At 41.3% G+C, this 15,163-nt stretch overlaps 1 protein-coding gene across 3 annotated transcripts in view; it reads left to right on the top strand.

Annotated features, from left to right (window-relative positions):
* The first annotated feature begins 2,549 nt into the window (after positions 1 to 2,549).
* The window catches only part of PKP2 (plakophilin 2), a 91,348-nt gene continuing 78,734 nt past the window's right edge, over positions 2,550 to 15,163 (top strand). Inside the window, exons 1-2 of one of the 3 annotated variants that reach the window (XM_034645236.1) lie at positions 2,550 to 2,638; positions 3,035 to 3,299. In XM_034645236.1, coding sequence (XP_034501127.1) covers positions 3,077 to 3,299 — 223 coding nt within the window. In that variant the 5' untranslated portion in view covers positions 2,550 to 2,638; positions 3,035 to 3,076. Of the gene's footprint in view, positions 2,639 to 2,710; positions 2,729 to 2,831; positions 3,300 to 15,163 lie in introns of those variants that run through there. The other 2 variants (XM_034645237.1, XM_002916585.4) reach the window with 2 other exon arrangements.

Below are 15,163 nucleotides of genomic sequence, written 5' to 3'. Positions count from 1 at the left end.
CAAATACCACAAAAGTATTCACCAGCATTTTATTTCCGTGTTACAATTTGTTGGCCAGAAGCTGCCTTTAGCATTTAATACGAGGGCTTGCTCACAGTTTAGGAAGTCAGCTAGGCAGCATTCCCAGGAAATGCAAAGAACATGACAGGACTCGCACTCTGTTGGAGGAGAAACACATCTATTCTGTGTTTTGGGGCACAATACCAGAGTCTGCTTACTTCCTCACCCTGTAGTTAACTATTGCTATTGCAATAGGATTCTCACATCCAAAGAGATCCTTTTAATGAGTGTATATGTTTATCTTAATTCAATGTTCTATTGAACCATTGAATTACAAAAGTATTGAAAAATTATTTCAGTTTGTTTTTTATTTACAGGGAATATTACACAGCTAATTAGTAGAATACCTAGAATATATAATGATATCTAAGTGACTTTTTAAAAGATAATGAGTTACCAAGAGTTTGAAAGCCTAAATAATTATTTCTAACAGTTGTTGAGCACTCATTATATATCGTGTAATATACTAAGTGCTTTTATGCAGGATTCATTTAACATATATCTATTGTCTCCTATGTGCATTATTTTAGGGCCTGGAGAACAGCAGTGAACAAAACAACATCCCTGCTTTCATGAAGCTTATATTTCAGTAGGAAACAATCAACAAATAAGTAAAAAAATAAAGCATGTTCAATGAAAATAAGTGCTATGGGAAATAATTAAGCAGCAAGGGGAGATAGTGAGTGATCTGTGTATACGCGTATGTCTCTCCTTGAGATAAGTCGACATATGAGCAAAGACCTGAAGGAGGTGAGAAAATCCAAAAGTGGATCCCAGAAGATGTTAAAGAGCATTAAACAATTACTTATTGAGTATTCTTTTGAACCACTTATTTAATCCTCACAGCAGCACTTTATGGTAGGTACTTTTATTGCTCCCATTTTCCAGGTAAGAGAATTGAGGCTCAAAAAATGTAAAGAAACTTGCTTAAGGCCACACTACTCACAAAGGGCAATATCAGATCTGAACCCAGATCTGCCTCCCTCACAAAGTGTGAGTGAGGCTTTTAACCATCTTCCTCCTGTCAAATCACCTACCTATCCCATAATAAGATTTCTACATGCCCTACCTAAAAGGATGGTCAATTACAACGTCAACTTAAAAAGAAAAAAAAAAAAACTTGAGAGGAAAAAGGTAAACGAAGTTTGGCTCAGTCAAATAAAGAAATTGAAAAAAAAATTCCTCTCCAGTCCCCTGGTTAGGGGTCTAGATAAAGGCAGAGCTGACCTTGTAAGTTATGGCTCTCCAGGCATAAAATCAAGGATACCTCAGTGGTCCCTATGGGGGCTGGTACTGCAATGTCTTTCAATGCAGCACTATCAGGGCTGCAAGAAGAGGCCATAAGCAGGGAGAGGAAGAGAGAAAAAAGGAGGGGACAGGAACTGAGTCTGATGTTGGAAGCCTCTATCATCACGGCCCCTTCAGTTCACTGATCTTTTCAATCGAATCTCAGCATCAGAGTTGAATGTTTACATCTGGCTATGTAATTGAACTCTTCACAAGGTATAATCTACTTCAGGACTGGTCCTGCTATGCGGAATTAAGATCCGCCATCCACATGACTTCATTTAAGCATTACATTCCAAGAGGCCTTAGATTTGTAGCCAGCTGGCAAACTATCACCACTCCATTGTCTAGGTTTTGGGCCCCTTGATTTCCTCTTCACTCCCTGGAAGCACATGTACCCATGCATGAAGTGTGTGTGTAAGGTTGGAGGTGTATGCACAGGGGAAGGGGAAAGCTGTGTTCTTCAGCCACTTCAGACCTGAACAAATGGAAGTTTGCAGTATATGAGAGATTTGAGGGAAAGTGAACATACAAACCCAAGCAATTGAAGGGAATATTATCTTACTTAATACGAGGAATAGATGTTTTTCTTTCTGCCTCTCAAGTCCTAAGAGGAAAATCAGGACTAGTGATTGTTGTAAACTTTAAGGTCAAGGACCCTTTCCGTTGAGCTTCACTCTCAAGTTCTCAGTAGTCAACCGCGCATGAAACATAATTAATAGCAAGATAAATATAAGTTGTGGAAGATGCAACTGAAAGTCAGAGGTCACTTCCATGGGCCCCCTACAAAAAGCCTATCATAAACAAGACTTAACATTAGCAGCGCTATTAAACAGAATCACCTTTTAAAAGCGTACTCTTCTCTAGAGCCTTACTGGAGTTTCTCTGTGTGGGTGTGTTCGTAAGAGAGTGGGTGAGCAAGAGTGTACTGGGTACAATTTGTGTATTTACAAGAGAAAACAGAAGCTCTGAATGAGGAAGAACATATGTTTCTGGGACTGCATCTGTGCAAAAAGTACATAGCCCCTAAGTTGTACGAGAAAAAAAAAAACTATTTAAAAAAGTCTTTTATTTCACACACGTCATCTTTTTGGCACATTTCCCTCCTGCTGCCCTTTCTGCCTGACCTTTCTCACCCTCAGGTCCAGGAAAACCATGGAATGTTGAGCAGTCTGACAGAGGCTGCCTAACCAGATAAACAGCTCACTTGGGGATCCCACAAGCAAATCTTAACCCAGGATCAGAAGTGACTCTCGGGGCGCACCTGTCTAGAGGGCGGCTGCTTCTGCAAGTAAGCGGAAATCACATCCTCTGCCAGAGCTGCGCGGACGCGGAGCACTGCAACCCGAGCCGGGCGCGGCCCCGGCAGGCGGTATCCGAGGTGACTCGGAGGGTTTGCGCGGCCCCGGGCGGACCCCGCCTCTCACCCACCTTCCCCGCGGGGCGGCCAGCTCGCCAGGTGTCTGGGCGCGGCCGGCCCCGCCCCCGCTCCCAGGCCGAGTGCGCGTGCCTGGCCGCGCCCCCTGCCCGGAGGGGTTGGGGGGAAGCTGGGCCTCCCTTCTTGAGGCCGCGCTCCCCCCGGCACGGGCCTCGCACCAGGCGTGGGGGTGGGGCCCGGAGGCGGGGCCGGGGCGGCGGGGCGGGGCTCGCGCCAGTGCCCCCGGCTCCGCTGCAGCTTCGTCCGCAGGTCTCGCGGCAGGCGAGCGGCTTCGTCGCCTCCTCCGGCTCCATGGCAGCCCCCGGCTCCCCGACTGAGTGCGGCTACATCCGGACAGTCCTGGGCCAGCAGATCCTGGGGCAGCTGGACAGCTCCAGCCTGGCTCTGCCTTCCGAGGCCAAGCTGAAGCTGGCGGGGAGCAGCAGCCGCAGTGGCCAGGCGGCCAAGAGCCTGCGGATCCAGGAGCAGGTGCAGCAGACCCTGGCCCGGAAGGGCCGCAGCTTGGTGGGCAACGGTGAGTGGAGCCCAGCCGCCCCCCGCACCGCCCCCATCCCACTCCTTATCCCTTCCCCTCCCTCATTCTCAGCGCCCTGTTGCTTCGACTCGCTGCTTCCTGAGGGTGCGGAACCTGGTGTTCTGCCCACCTGTTGCTCGCGGTACCTTTGTATGACCCGCCGGGCCTCCAGACTCTGACCGACTTAACTTGGGAAAAGCACTCTTTCTCAGCTTCTTCGTATATGCATCTACATATATTAAATGCAGATACATATATATATGTGAAAGAATTCAATACAAGATTTTCACCCCTTCCTTAACACCCTCCCCCCCACCCCCACCACCAATATTGTAGACTTAATCTGGAGGCTCTAGGAGTCTATAAACACTTGGAGATTCTGTGCAGAAAACTGGTATGATCATTTTTTCTGGAGGAAAATGCTCCTAGCTTTTATTAGATTTTTAAGAGTCTATGACCACTCTATAAATTTTTTGAAAGAGAAAACCTGAAAGTACTGGCCCTCGCTCTTACAACCTGTAAATTGCGATTGTGGTGCCTCGCCCAGGTATTTCGGGGCTCTCCACCCTGTGTACGGAGCGAGTGGTTAATCTGGGAAGTGAAAAAAATTGAGTAGGAGGCTTTGGGCCAGGGAACAACCACACCACCCCGCGGAGGAGGCGGAAGGGGACTTTGGCCCGGCCAGCAGCAGCCTCACCCGCTTTGCTAAGGCGACTGGATGTCCTCTTGGGCACAGCCCTGGTCTCTCCAAAAAATTAAACTTGGAAGTGAAAGGGGTTTAAAAAACAACAATTACACTATATTAGTAATTGATAGGGGAGGTGAAAGGGAAGATGGTAAACCAGCTGTGAAAATTAGAGAACATGATATATCATTTTCTCGTCTGCTAAAAGTCATATAATCAGAGCCGCACAGTAACACTTTTATTAGTTGTTTACTTTCTTTATTATAAAAGCATTATAGGTTTATTACAGAAAAGAGAAGAGGGAAACTGATTAAGTTGGGATATCCGTTTGTTTGCTGCATTGTTGAACTGTTTCTTTAGGACACAACTTGGGCAATGGCAAATGTAGATCCCATTGGGGGGAGGGGGGAAATGCTTGCAGACCAGAACAGAGATTTAAAACAGCAGACCCTGGAAGGCTATATTGTTTTCAGTTTGTGTGAAAGACTCCTAAAGGATCAGGCAGTCAATATTTACATACTTGAAAGGTAAAGAAAAGATATTTAATGATTGTAGTTAATGCAATTCCCTACTGTGTGCCAAGAATTGAACTACGTGGTTTGCATTCATTGTATGGTTATGTTTAAAAAAAAAAAAAAAAAACTTTTGTCCTAGGTGTTTTAATCCCCATTTTACAGATGAGGAAACTAAGCAATTAAGTAATACTCAAGTTCCCACAGACAGTAAGTAGCAGAATTGGTATTAATCCACCAAGCCTGAATTTTTAAACCACTTATCAGTTATATTGTTAAGCTTTTTGGTTATTAATACAAAATGGGATTTTTGTTAGACCCTGAGTCCTCCCTGGTCTCTTCTCATTTTCCTTTAAGTAAAATTGAGGTAGTTCTGAGAGTAGGGAGGTCTAGACAATACTGAACTGCCACAGTACATGGAAAAAAACACTAAATTTACATTTGAGAGTGTGACAACTGAGGCCAATTTTTGATCAGTGGCGTCATTGCACCGTTTGTACAGATCCAGTGTTAAACTGAAACCAAACTAGGGTGTTCTGCTTGGGGGACACAGGGGATGCACATTAAATGTTATTTCTTACCCTCTGAAAATGGCTAACCAGAAGAGGATTTAGACAGCCGTATTCAATGAATGGGGAAAATCAACAAAATGAAAGGAGCATTGCTGAGCGTCTTACTGCGTGCCTAACCCTGTTCTAAAATCTTCTAATGTTTGCATTTCATTAAATCCTTAAAACAATTGCATAAGATGGATATGAAGCTCCACTTCACATATGAAGAATGCATCAGTCTCTCAACTTTTATTGGTTTCTTTGCCCCAAACCCACACATGATCTGTCCTCCCTACAACATAGTAAATTCATATTGCTTGGTGAATTCAAGAACTATCAGATGAGTCTGTTCTTCATTCAGGGCACTGTGCAGGTGCTGGATTAAACAAAGACTGCACTTGCTTTCAGGCAAGAAGTTTAAAGTCTGAAGAGGGAAACCTACCTCTAAAAAAATGTGTTATCACATAAAAAATAGTAAGCAACCCAAACGAAGAACAGCTAACACAATACGGAGTTTGGAAGTACGAGTTAGACTACCAGCTGAAGGGGATTTTGAAAAGCTTCTTAGAGGAATTGGGATTTTAGATCTCAAAAAATCAGTAGGACTGGACAGGGGTCGGTGGTTGGAGGAAGAGCGTTCCAGGAGGGAGCAGTGGGAATGTTCCATAGTTCACAGAATTGATGTGGTAGAACACGTCATGTCGTGGTGCTTCTGCTCTAATGCTTAGGGCAACTACTTGAATGGTTCTGCCTACTAAGAAACAAAGTGTTTGAAATATTTTGATTACAACAGGAGCTTCCCTGCAAGCCGAAGTACACTCAGCAGCCTACACAGAAGTACAAGTCAGGCAGAGAGATAAGGCAGCAAACAACACCTACTTATTCTAAAGCCTCAGCTTTCTGAGACTTAAAAAGGAAATCGGCTTCAAAGGAATTTAACATTAACACGCCACGGAACGATTACCGCCACGGAACGATTACCGATTACCTAGGGTGGTTCATGTATGTTAATTAAAGTTCTTTGAAAAGGCCTGGGGGCTTGTGATGGTTGTGAGTATTGTTTTTATTATTTCCGTATTACTATCCTGTCTCTAAAGTTGAAACAGACACGCAATTGTTGCAGTAGGGCTGGTCTGGAAAGTCTCCTGTATCAACACAAGAAAAGTCTGGGAAGAAAGGACCTGGGTGTTAACTGCTGTTAGTTCCAGAGCCCTGGAGAATTCTGAATTGTTGACATACCTGCAAGATTGGGGCAGCAGATAATCTGCTGAAACAGAGCTGTGATAAATGAGGCTGATTTGTTGATAAATATCCTACAAGGGTCTTGAATGCCTCAGTGTATAGGTGGGTGGTTTTCATTGTAAATCATTCTAACCTTTGTTGCTGTTTCAAGCTGTGTTGAACATTTTAAAGTTGGCTGTAACTCCTGGGAGTGGCGGGTGTGAGGGGGGGTGGGATCCAGGGACGGGATCAGAGGTATGTAGCAGCATTGTGAAATGAGTGAGTGTATTGTAGGGAATTTTAAAAATCACTTTATAAACATCACAGAGAAGACATTTAAGAACTGCAAGTATCAGCAAATGAAAAAATTTAAAGTGTCCCTATCCTATTTATTACACTTACTTTGAAAGTACTACTGTACTTAATACACAGTTCCCCCAGGTGCTTGAATGGGAAAAGTCCTGTTTTATATTGTTGTATTAATACTTGTAAAACACAGTGAACAGTATCCTCATTAAAATTTGCAACTTTTTAGGAAATCTGCCATAAAAACTTGAAGCATGTCATTTACTTAGTTTCCCTGTTCAAGATGTTTTGAATATCTGTGATCAGAGGAAATTCTGGAGAAAGGACTGAGACTTGGTTAAGAAAGCAAGAAAGATTATTATTAATTGTGTTATTGGGGAGAACAGAGTTGGGGGGGGGTGTTCAAATCCTGTATGCATTTATTTGTTTGCCAAAAAGGAATTCCAGGAATGAAGCAATTCTGGGAGCAAGGTGGCTAGTCCTTCAGAAAGTGGGAGGGACCAGGAGAGGGGTGGAAAAAAGAGTCTGATGGTGGGGTGGCAGAGACATGCCTAGGCTGCTCTGAATGTAGTATGTCAGTAATGCCACCTGATTTAATGTACTTCTGTGTCTTCCTAATATTGCCCCTGGGCTACTTTCTGTTTACTGTTCAGCAGATCGATTGCAGTAAGTACAGAAAAGTGTGCGGGGTTTTTAGTTTAGTTTTGTGGGGTTTGTTTTTTTTTTAAAGATACTATTTATTTGAGAGAGAGCAGGAGCACATACAAGCAGGGGGAGCGGCAGAAGGAGAGGGAAAAGCAGGGTCCCCACTGAGCAGGGAGCCCCATGGATCCCAGAGTCCTGGGATCATGACCTGAGCCAAAGGCAGACGCTTAACCAGCTGAGCCACCCACGCACCCCTTGTTTTGTTTTTTAGAAATTCTTCTCATTATAGTTAATAAAAGGAAATAGAATGTTAGCAAAATATCACAAAAACTATATTCCATACCATCAGAAATAGTGAGAACACATTCTTTATGGATAAGGTCTTGAGTGAGAGTGTGGTGGGGATCTTTCAGAATTAGTGGAACTATAACAACGTTTGATTTTGATTATAAAAATTCATTGCTCTATGTGTCACAGATAAAATGCAGGACATTCCCTTCAAGAGAAGACTGTTATTTAGGTTTTTAAAAAGGCTCCTTTAATGTTATCTGTGCCCTGTCCTAGTGATTCCAATGATGGGAACAGAGGGGAATTCACTTGACTTAGATATTCGAGGTATTTGTTGTTCACATTGGCTCATTCTTCTAAAGTGCTGTTTTGGTCACCGGCTTTAAAACTTTTTTCTCGTGTATTAAAATAAGGATATACATATTTGCATTATTTTATCTTCAGATATAGTTAACATTGATTTTACACTAAAATTGAATTTCTGGCCTGATCAATAAAAGCTTTATTTTTTTCTTTTCTGAAAAAGTAAGCATATTATTGGCAACGTATCTATGATAGTAAGAAATATAATAACAAATACTTTGCTAGAACCTCTGGAATTTATAAACCAGACTTGATTGATAAGTCCCGTGAAAGATCATTTGGTTCCATCTCAAATGATATCCAAAAATTTAAAATTATACAATTCTGAGATAAATGTTCGACTCCAGCTATTTTGTGCATGTACACAAATGTTTGAAGACATAAATACCATACTTCTCCTGGGGAAGTAAACAGTAGCAGGCAGCATTGCAAGTGGGAATAGAAAAAATGAGGAGAAAATCTTTGTATTAGAGTGAACCATCTCGATTGCCTGACTTATGGTAGGAATAACAGAATTTCAGATCCTCTAACAATAGAAATATTTAAAAATCTATTTTCTATCTTTTGTGTAATGCCATTAGGGGTGATTGGATATTGGACATAAAAACAGTTGTTATGTTCTTAAGTGCTTAAAATGAAGTGGGGAACCCAATATGTCGATTTAGATAGAAATGCACATTTCAAAGAAAAGAGCCTCCCTTGAGCATTTGGAAACACAACTCACCATTACCATTAGAAGAATCCACATACTTATATTCTTGGAATAATCAAATTTAGGCTTAATGCTGTTCATTGGTGAAAGCATCATGATCAAAGTATTGAAATGTCTTGATTTCCAGAAGAAAATGTTGCTCATTAGAAGCTTAATAAATTATTCCCACTAAATCTAAATCTCGCTAACACACGTAGAGGATGGGAGTGGGGAGGGTCACATCAGATTATCATATTGGGGTACCTTTTGTCTTTGAAGGAGGAAAACAAATGGGAACTTTTCTTGACAGATAATAGGAACTTATAGACCACCAAAATATTACAGGTCAATCTCAAGCCATACAGATAAGAGAATGACAAAAAATATTTAACATCCAGATGTAGACTCAAGCTTGCTGAAAGGAACATAGCCTTTCTACTCAGGAGGAACGAGTCTGCCTACATTAGGGGGAAAGAAAGTTTTTCTCCTCTCTATATTCCCAGAATGACAGACACAAAAAATATTTGGGCACCTTCTATCCACGCCAAGGCAAGAGCACACGTGTGACTGCCATCCCTACGTTTGGGCTCCACTGTGGCGACCCGCAGGATGGATGTCACAGGGTGGATGTCGGCCTGAAGCCCTAAGTGCAAAGTGAATTTGTGTAACTAGGATATTTCAAATGGTTAAGGAAATATGACTAATTAATTAACTCGTCAAGTGCTGATGCAGGACTGTGCTAGAAGCAGTAGGAAGAGATGTGATTCTTTATGTCAGGATGTAAAAATTTACCTAGAAGATAAGACAAACACTTCCTGCTTGAATCCGGCCTCACTCAAACTCATTCCTCACCTCACTACTAGAGTAAACTTTCTAAAGTGTCACAACATCATTTCTTGATTTAAATTCCTTCAGTTCCTTGCTCTTATCGACATAGTTATTCCACTATGAATAAAATTCTCATTCAGCAAGGCATTCCAAGTTCTTCATGGTCTGATGCCTGCAACTTCTCAAACTTAATCTTATCACCCCTCCTCCCACGCCCCACCAAACAAACACGTGTGACTTATCTTACTTGGTGTTCCTATTCCTGCCACCCTCATTCCTCTCTTCTGGCCTGGTTAACCTCTTACCCGCCCCCTCAAAACTCAGTAAAGTTGTGTTGCTGGATGGACACTATCTCAGAGGATAGAGAGAGAGATCTTGAATGCAAGTTGAAGATTTGATATTTGCAAGTCACAGAAGACGTTTCAGCGGGAGAGAAATGTGAAAAATGCAGGGGATTTCTGAAAATACATTTGGAAGATTTGGCGCAAGGAGAATTTTAAAGGAGAAGGGACGGCAGCTATGAATGAGTTGGGAGGGAAGAGATTAGCCCTGGCATGTGAGAGGCAGTGGGGATATAATGACTTGAGACTCATTACAAAAACCTGTAGTGAGTTTTTAAAAGAAAAATAATTAAGTTTGTGAGTTCTGTAAACTCATCTTTTTGACCATTATTTGCATTGTTGTGAGTATAATGTGATATTTGTCATTGCAGTTCGAAAGTAATCATTATCGGCTATCTCTGCGAATGAATTAGTTAGGAATGCCAAAGTAAGGAGACAAGTGGCAGGAATTAATAGATTTAGAAACTTCCAGGATGTATCAACATAGGACTTCATCAGTGTGCCTAAAATCACATGTTCTATAATCATATATTCCGGCTACTGTTGAAATGCATGCTCTAGACACCTGCAGTATATAAGGGTCCTTTTTAATATGTACTTTTGTGGCTATCTCGAGCAGTAATTTGAGGATTGTCCCCCACATGCCATAAACAGATCTATCCGAGGATAACCTCAAGCTGCTTAGGGGGTTTCCAGGAAATAAGGCCTTCCAGTGGCTGGCTGGTTTCTTGTGTGAGGGGCAATAGCCCCAGACTAGTTGCACAGTGGTACATGGTGCATGTGGCCCATCGAGCGAGGAGAGCTGTTCTGTCCCTGGGATAGTCACCTTCCCACTATTTCCCCAGTGCTGACTCCTGAAATATCAGCTTTGTAAGAAAGTCCTAGCTCGTACTTTCCAACCGTATACCCAATATATCAGTTGTTGCTCATAGTCGATTATGTAAGTTGTGTTAACTGGTCACAATAAGCAGCATTGCACACTTTCTGTTAATTTTTTCATGAGGCAGAGCATGAACAGACTTTGACCTACTTTAAAATATATCTTTGCCATCGTTTTTAAACCAAATTCCATTCATTTTCCAGCCCGAGCAAGTACTCAACTGAGTTGTATGCATGCTGTAGAATTGTGATTTCCACAAATATCTGGTCATTTTTCTTAGAAAGTAAGAACAGAAGATAAAAGAAGTATTTTTTTTTTAATATAAATCCAGGGAAATGAAGCTTGTGTCATAGGCCCACACAGGCTAAGAAAAATCCTTCACCAGTTCTGGAGTCCTGTTGTGTGTTTAGGGTTCTTGATGGCTCCTAATGTAATTCATGTTTTAAGCTCCTACGTTTTTAGTAAATGACTTTAAGGAGCCATTTAAATGTGAATTTCTCTATACAGATTTCTTCCAATAAGTTTCAGGATGCCCTTTGTCACCTGTAATAACGCCCCCAATTTTACTCTTAGGGAAGAAGTTAAATCTTTTTAAGGTATGTGAAGAAAGAGAACTGCTGTTACCCAGAGGTTGCTGCAGAAAGGCCAAATGCAAGAAGATGATAGCTCTTAGACTTCTGGGCTCTCCTCCCACCAAAAGACCATTGTCAGCCCACACTGTGAAGGCAACGTCTTGTAGCACATTTAAATCAATACTAGCAGTGAACGCCTGCTGATTTCTATCTATACATTTAACCATACCTGTTTTCATGGGAATTTCTTCTCTCTCCAGCTCTACAAATTCTCTTCTTAGAGCTTAGGGTGAACCAAATCAGTTTTTAACCATCTCAGAAAATACTAGAAGCTTGAAAGAAAAGATGCTTTTCTGAATGCAAATGCTACTCTAATAGAAGCAAGTTATATAAAGGTTTTGTTTGCTTGTTTAGCAGTTCTCAATCATCTGTTTACCATAAGGGAGGCTGTAGTTGATTTTTAAACATACTCAGATATAGGTAAGAGAGTCACAGTTAGAGGCTTGTCAGTTTGACTTTATAAGTGTATTAAATCTAACCAATTAGGTAACAAAGCTGCTCATAAAACCCACAAACAAAAAACTGATTATAGAAGTTAGTTTATTTTTAACCCTAACAATAATCTGTTGTTTTTGGGCTATACTGGCATACATAACCAGAAACCAAGATATTTTCCCCCTAACAGCTGCTTAGGTAGTCCTATTATTCAAATTCACGTTCAGACCAGGAAAGAGAAAATTACATTATCCTGTGAGGTCTACACCTCTGCAGTCTTCTGACCAGTTTGGAATCCTTCCACCATCAAAACCAACTCCCATCACCCCACCCCTACTCTATCATTGCTTTGACCGGAATTGCTTATTACTTGAGGAGGCAGAGTTTAAAGTTGCTCTGTAACTACCTTCTTCATTTTCCTTAAAGTGGGCTCCATAAAATGTCTCTGGCATTCTTAGATGGAAAGGTATGGAATTATTACTAATTTGAAATAGTTCCTGTAAATCATCACCTTCTTTAGGAAACACAAGAAGTACATTTGCACACTGAATGGCTAGAAAAATGAATGAATGAGTGGCTAGAAAAACCACAGTCCTGTCATTGTGATCCTCAGTGACTGGGTCAATCACAAATAACCAGAGAAAGTTAAATTCAAGACCACTGGTAAATTTAGGAGAATAAGAATTCCGAGATAAAACACAGTGTAAATTAAAGCATGCACTCTAGTTTATTCCTCTTTCTAGAACAGATTACTGCATGAGAAAGGGTAAAAAACAAATTTTTATAACCCAAATTCTAGAAAACAATGTCTTATTTTTGCATATTGCTTTACAATTTTAAAAGCATTTGAATATATGCTTTCTCAGGGAAACCTATCCCTCAGCAACTCTGTTAGTGACCAGAATTATGGGAAACTGAGGCATGGAAGTGATTTGTCTAGGCACATAGGAGTAGTAGAGTGGAGGCTCCAGGCCAAGTTCACAGATTTCTTCCGTTTCAGGAAGTTACCTGCCTCATTTTGTGATATAAACAAATTCTTTGAAATATAATGATACTCTCATTTTCCATGTTAGAAAATCTGAATTTTCATGCTGGTTTATTTAAAGCAGGATGTGCCTGAAGTATGCTATGTTTTTGTTTGCTTTCTTTTTTCTGTTTATGGAGAAGGGCATGGCTGACTTATTACATATGTTTGGTAGTTATTATTATATATTTTATCCTCTGAACAGAAAATGACTTGCCTTAAAGAAATTAGTTTCCATCCTGATTAATATATATATTTTGAAAATTCCACCCAGTTCAAAATTTCTTTAAAATCTTAGAATACAGGGGCGCCTGGGTGGCTCAGTCTGTCTCTGTCTCAGGTCATGATCTCAGGGTCCTGGGATCAAGCCCCACATCAGGCTCTCTGCTCAGTGGGGAGTCTGCTTCTCCCTCTCCCTCTCCCTCCACTCTCCCTCTCTCTCTCAAATAAATAAATAAAGTCTTTAAAAAGATAAAATCTTAGAATACAGCTGCTCATTCATCTTTAAGCCACTATATTGATGGCAAACTCATGACTGCCTAGGCAGATCAGTGTGCATTGCTTGTTTGAGATTGGCCTTTTAACCAGAGAAAGCTGCAAGCTAATATCAGGAATCACAGCCCTTCTAGCATAGGAAGAGAGTCCATGGCTTAAAGATCCAAGCTTATTTTATTCCTTGTTCCCAACTGTGTTGTAGTTATTTTGGGAACCAGTAAACTGGTCTCGGTTCATTCATCTAAAAACTGAGGGAGAAGCTTCCTTATAAGGATTTATGTCAGCAAATAAAGAATTAATAGTTACAGAGTATTTGGAGTTGCCCAGGTGAAGATTCTAGAGGAAAGAGAATGATTGCTTTTGGCTTTCTTATCAAAACCTATGATAATGATCCCTCCAGAGCGTTGGTAAATAGCAGTTTCAGAAAAACTGCAATGCAGTCAAACCAGTAGAGACCAGTGGAAATGAGGAACTCAGAGTTCAAACATGATACAAAATTGCTTTGCAATCTAAAACAAGTAATTAAGTTTCCCTGTTTATAAAGGAGATGATAGGAGCTGGCTCTGCATGTCAGAATATTGGAAAGAAACATATAAAATAATTTGAACTCCTTAAAGAAAAGTAATATTGAAATATAAGGAGTTCATTTAAGTTGCTTTAAAAAGACTTACAGCCCCCAGCAACAATGGAAGTTAAACATTTTACTTCAATAGGCCTGATTATAAAACTCACTGATTAGCTATTTTGATAGGATACATTTTTTCACTGAATCTTTCCCAAAGATTCTTACACATTTAAAAAATCCTTGCAGGAATCTCAGCTTGAAAATGGAAGTAGTCCCCTATTAACTGTTCCTGAATGTCTGCCTGCCCCTGGAAGTAGGGCACAGGTAATACTTAATACTGCAGGTGATGATGGGCTAGGGGGGCCCAGGAAAAAAATTGTCATGGGTTTTTAAAATTGCACCCTTACGTCATCGGCCATGTAACCAGAATTAATAGTTCTAGCAACCATCCACATAATGTCATTAGTGTTTTTCCATTCTAAGATTGTCCCTGACTCATATGTTCAGTTTTCATATAATTTAAATTCTGAAACGACTTTTTTGAGAGACCATAAATTTGACATCACTAATGCTGAGAGCACCCTAGCCCACAGACCCTTCAGTATTAGAGCCAGGATGTTCTCTGGATCTGCCCAGCTAGCCGCCTTTTCCACACCTGCAGGTGTGGACTGCTGCCCTACTTTTCTGATAGCCTGGGATGGGGAGTTGGGGTGACAGAAGGATCACTGAGGGCAGAGTTGGGGCCTAGGACAGCCTCAGCCAGCTGGCAAGCTGGGCAGGAGCCCCAGCTGCGGGCATGGAGATTTTAAGTCCTTAAGACATTACAGCCTTTGCTCTGGGGTTGTAAAGAATTCCTTTCCCTCATTCCATGTGGAGGTTTCAGAAGTTTTCTGTCATTGAGGCTGAAACTTAAGGGGCTACCTGAGCTTTTGCCTGCCAGTCCTCTAGAAACAGGAGATCCCTGGCTTACCTCAACTTCCCTGGTCTCTAGAAAAGTGACAGTTACAAGCCTGCCTCCCCCCAGGACCCTTTGAGGCCTGAAACTGTTTGCCAGCCAGGTTGTTTGGCTCCAGGAAGTAAGACACATGTACAAACAATTTGGGATGGATTCATACCTCTGGCAACAACCATCTCTATCTCCCCTCCCCCTCAAAATATGTGATTCTATTTAAAAATGTTAGCCTTTGAAATTTTGACCTTACAACAGTCTTGCTGGGAGAGTATGTTGGTATGTTCCAATCATGTTGGAAAGGGACTGCCTGTGTTGTTCTATTCTCCGAGTCCTTCACGAGTCTGAAACCTAAGAGAGTTCATTGAGTATTTTTTCCTCTGATTTTTAAAGGAAAAAGAAATATTGATTAAAATCAGAGAACCAGAAATTACCTAGGTCTTAGAGATCTGT

Source organism: Ailuropoda melanoleuca, chromosome 16 (genome assembly GCF_002007445.2).
Source record: "Ailuropoda melanoleuca isolate Jingjing chromosome 16, ASM200744v2, whole genome shotgun sequence".
NCBI classification, from domain to species: Eukaryota; Metazoa; Chordata; class Mammalia; order Carnivora; family Ursidae; genus Ailuropoda; species Ailuropoda melanoleuca.
The sequence above is the reverse complement of the archived record's forward strand: the minus strand, read 5'-3'. Positions and strand labels throughout refer to the sequence as shown.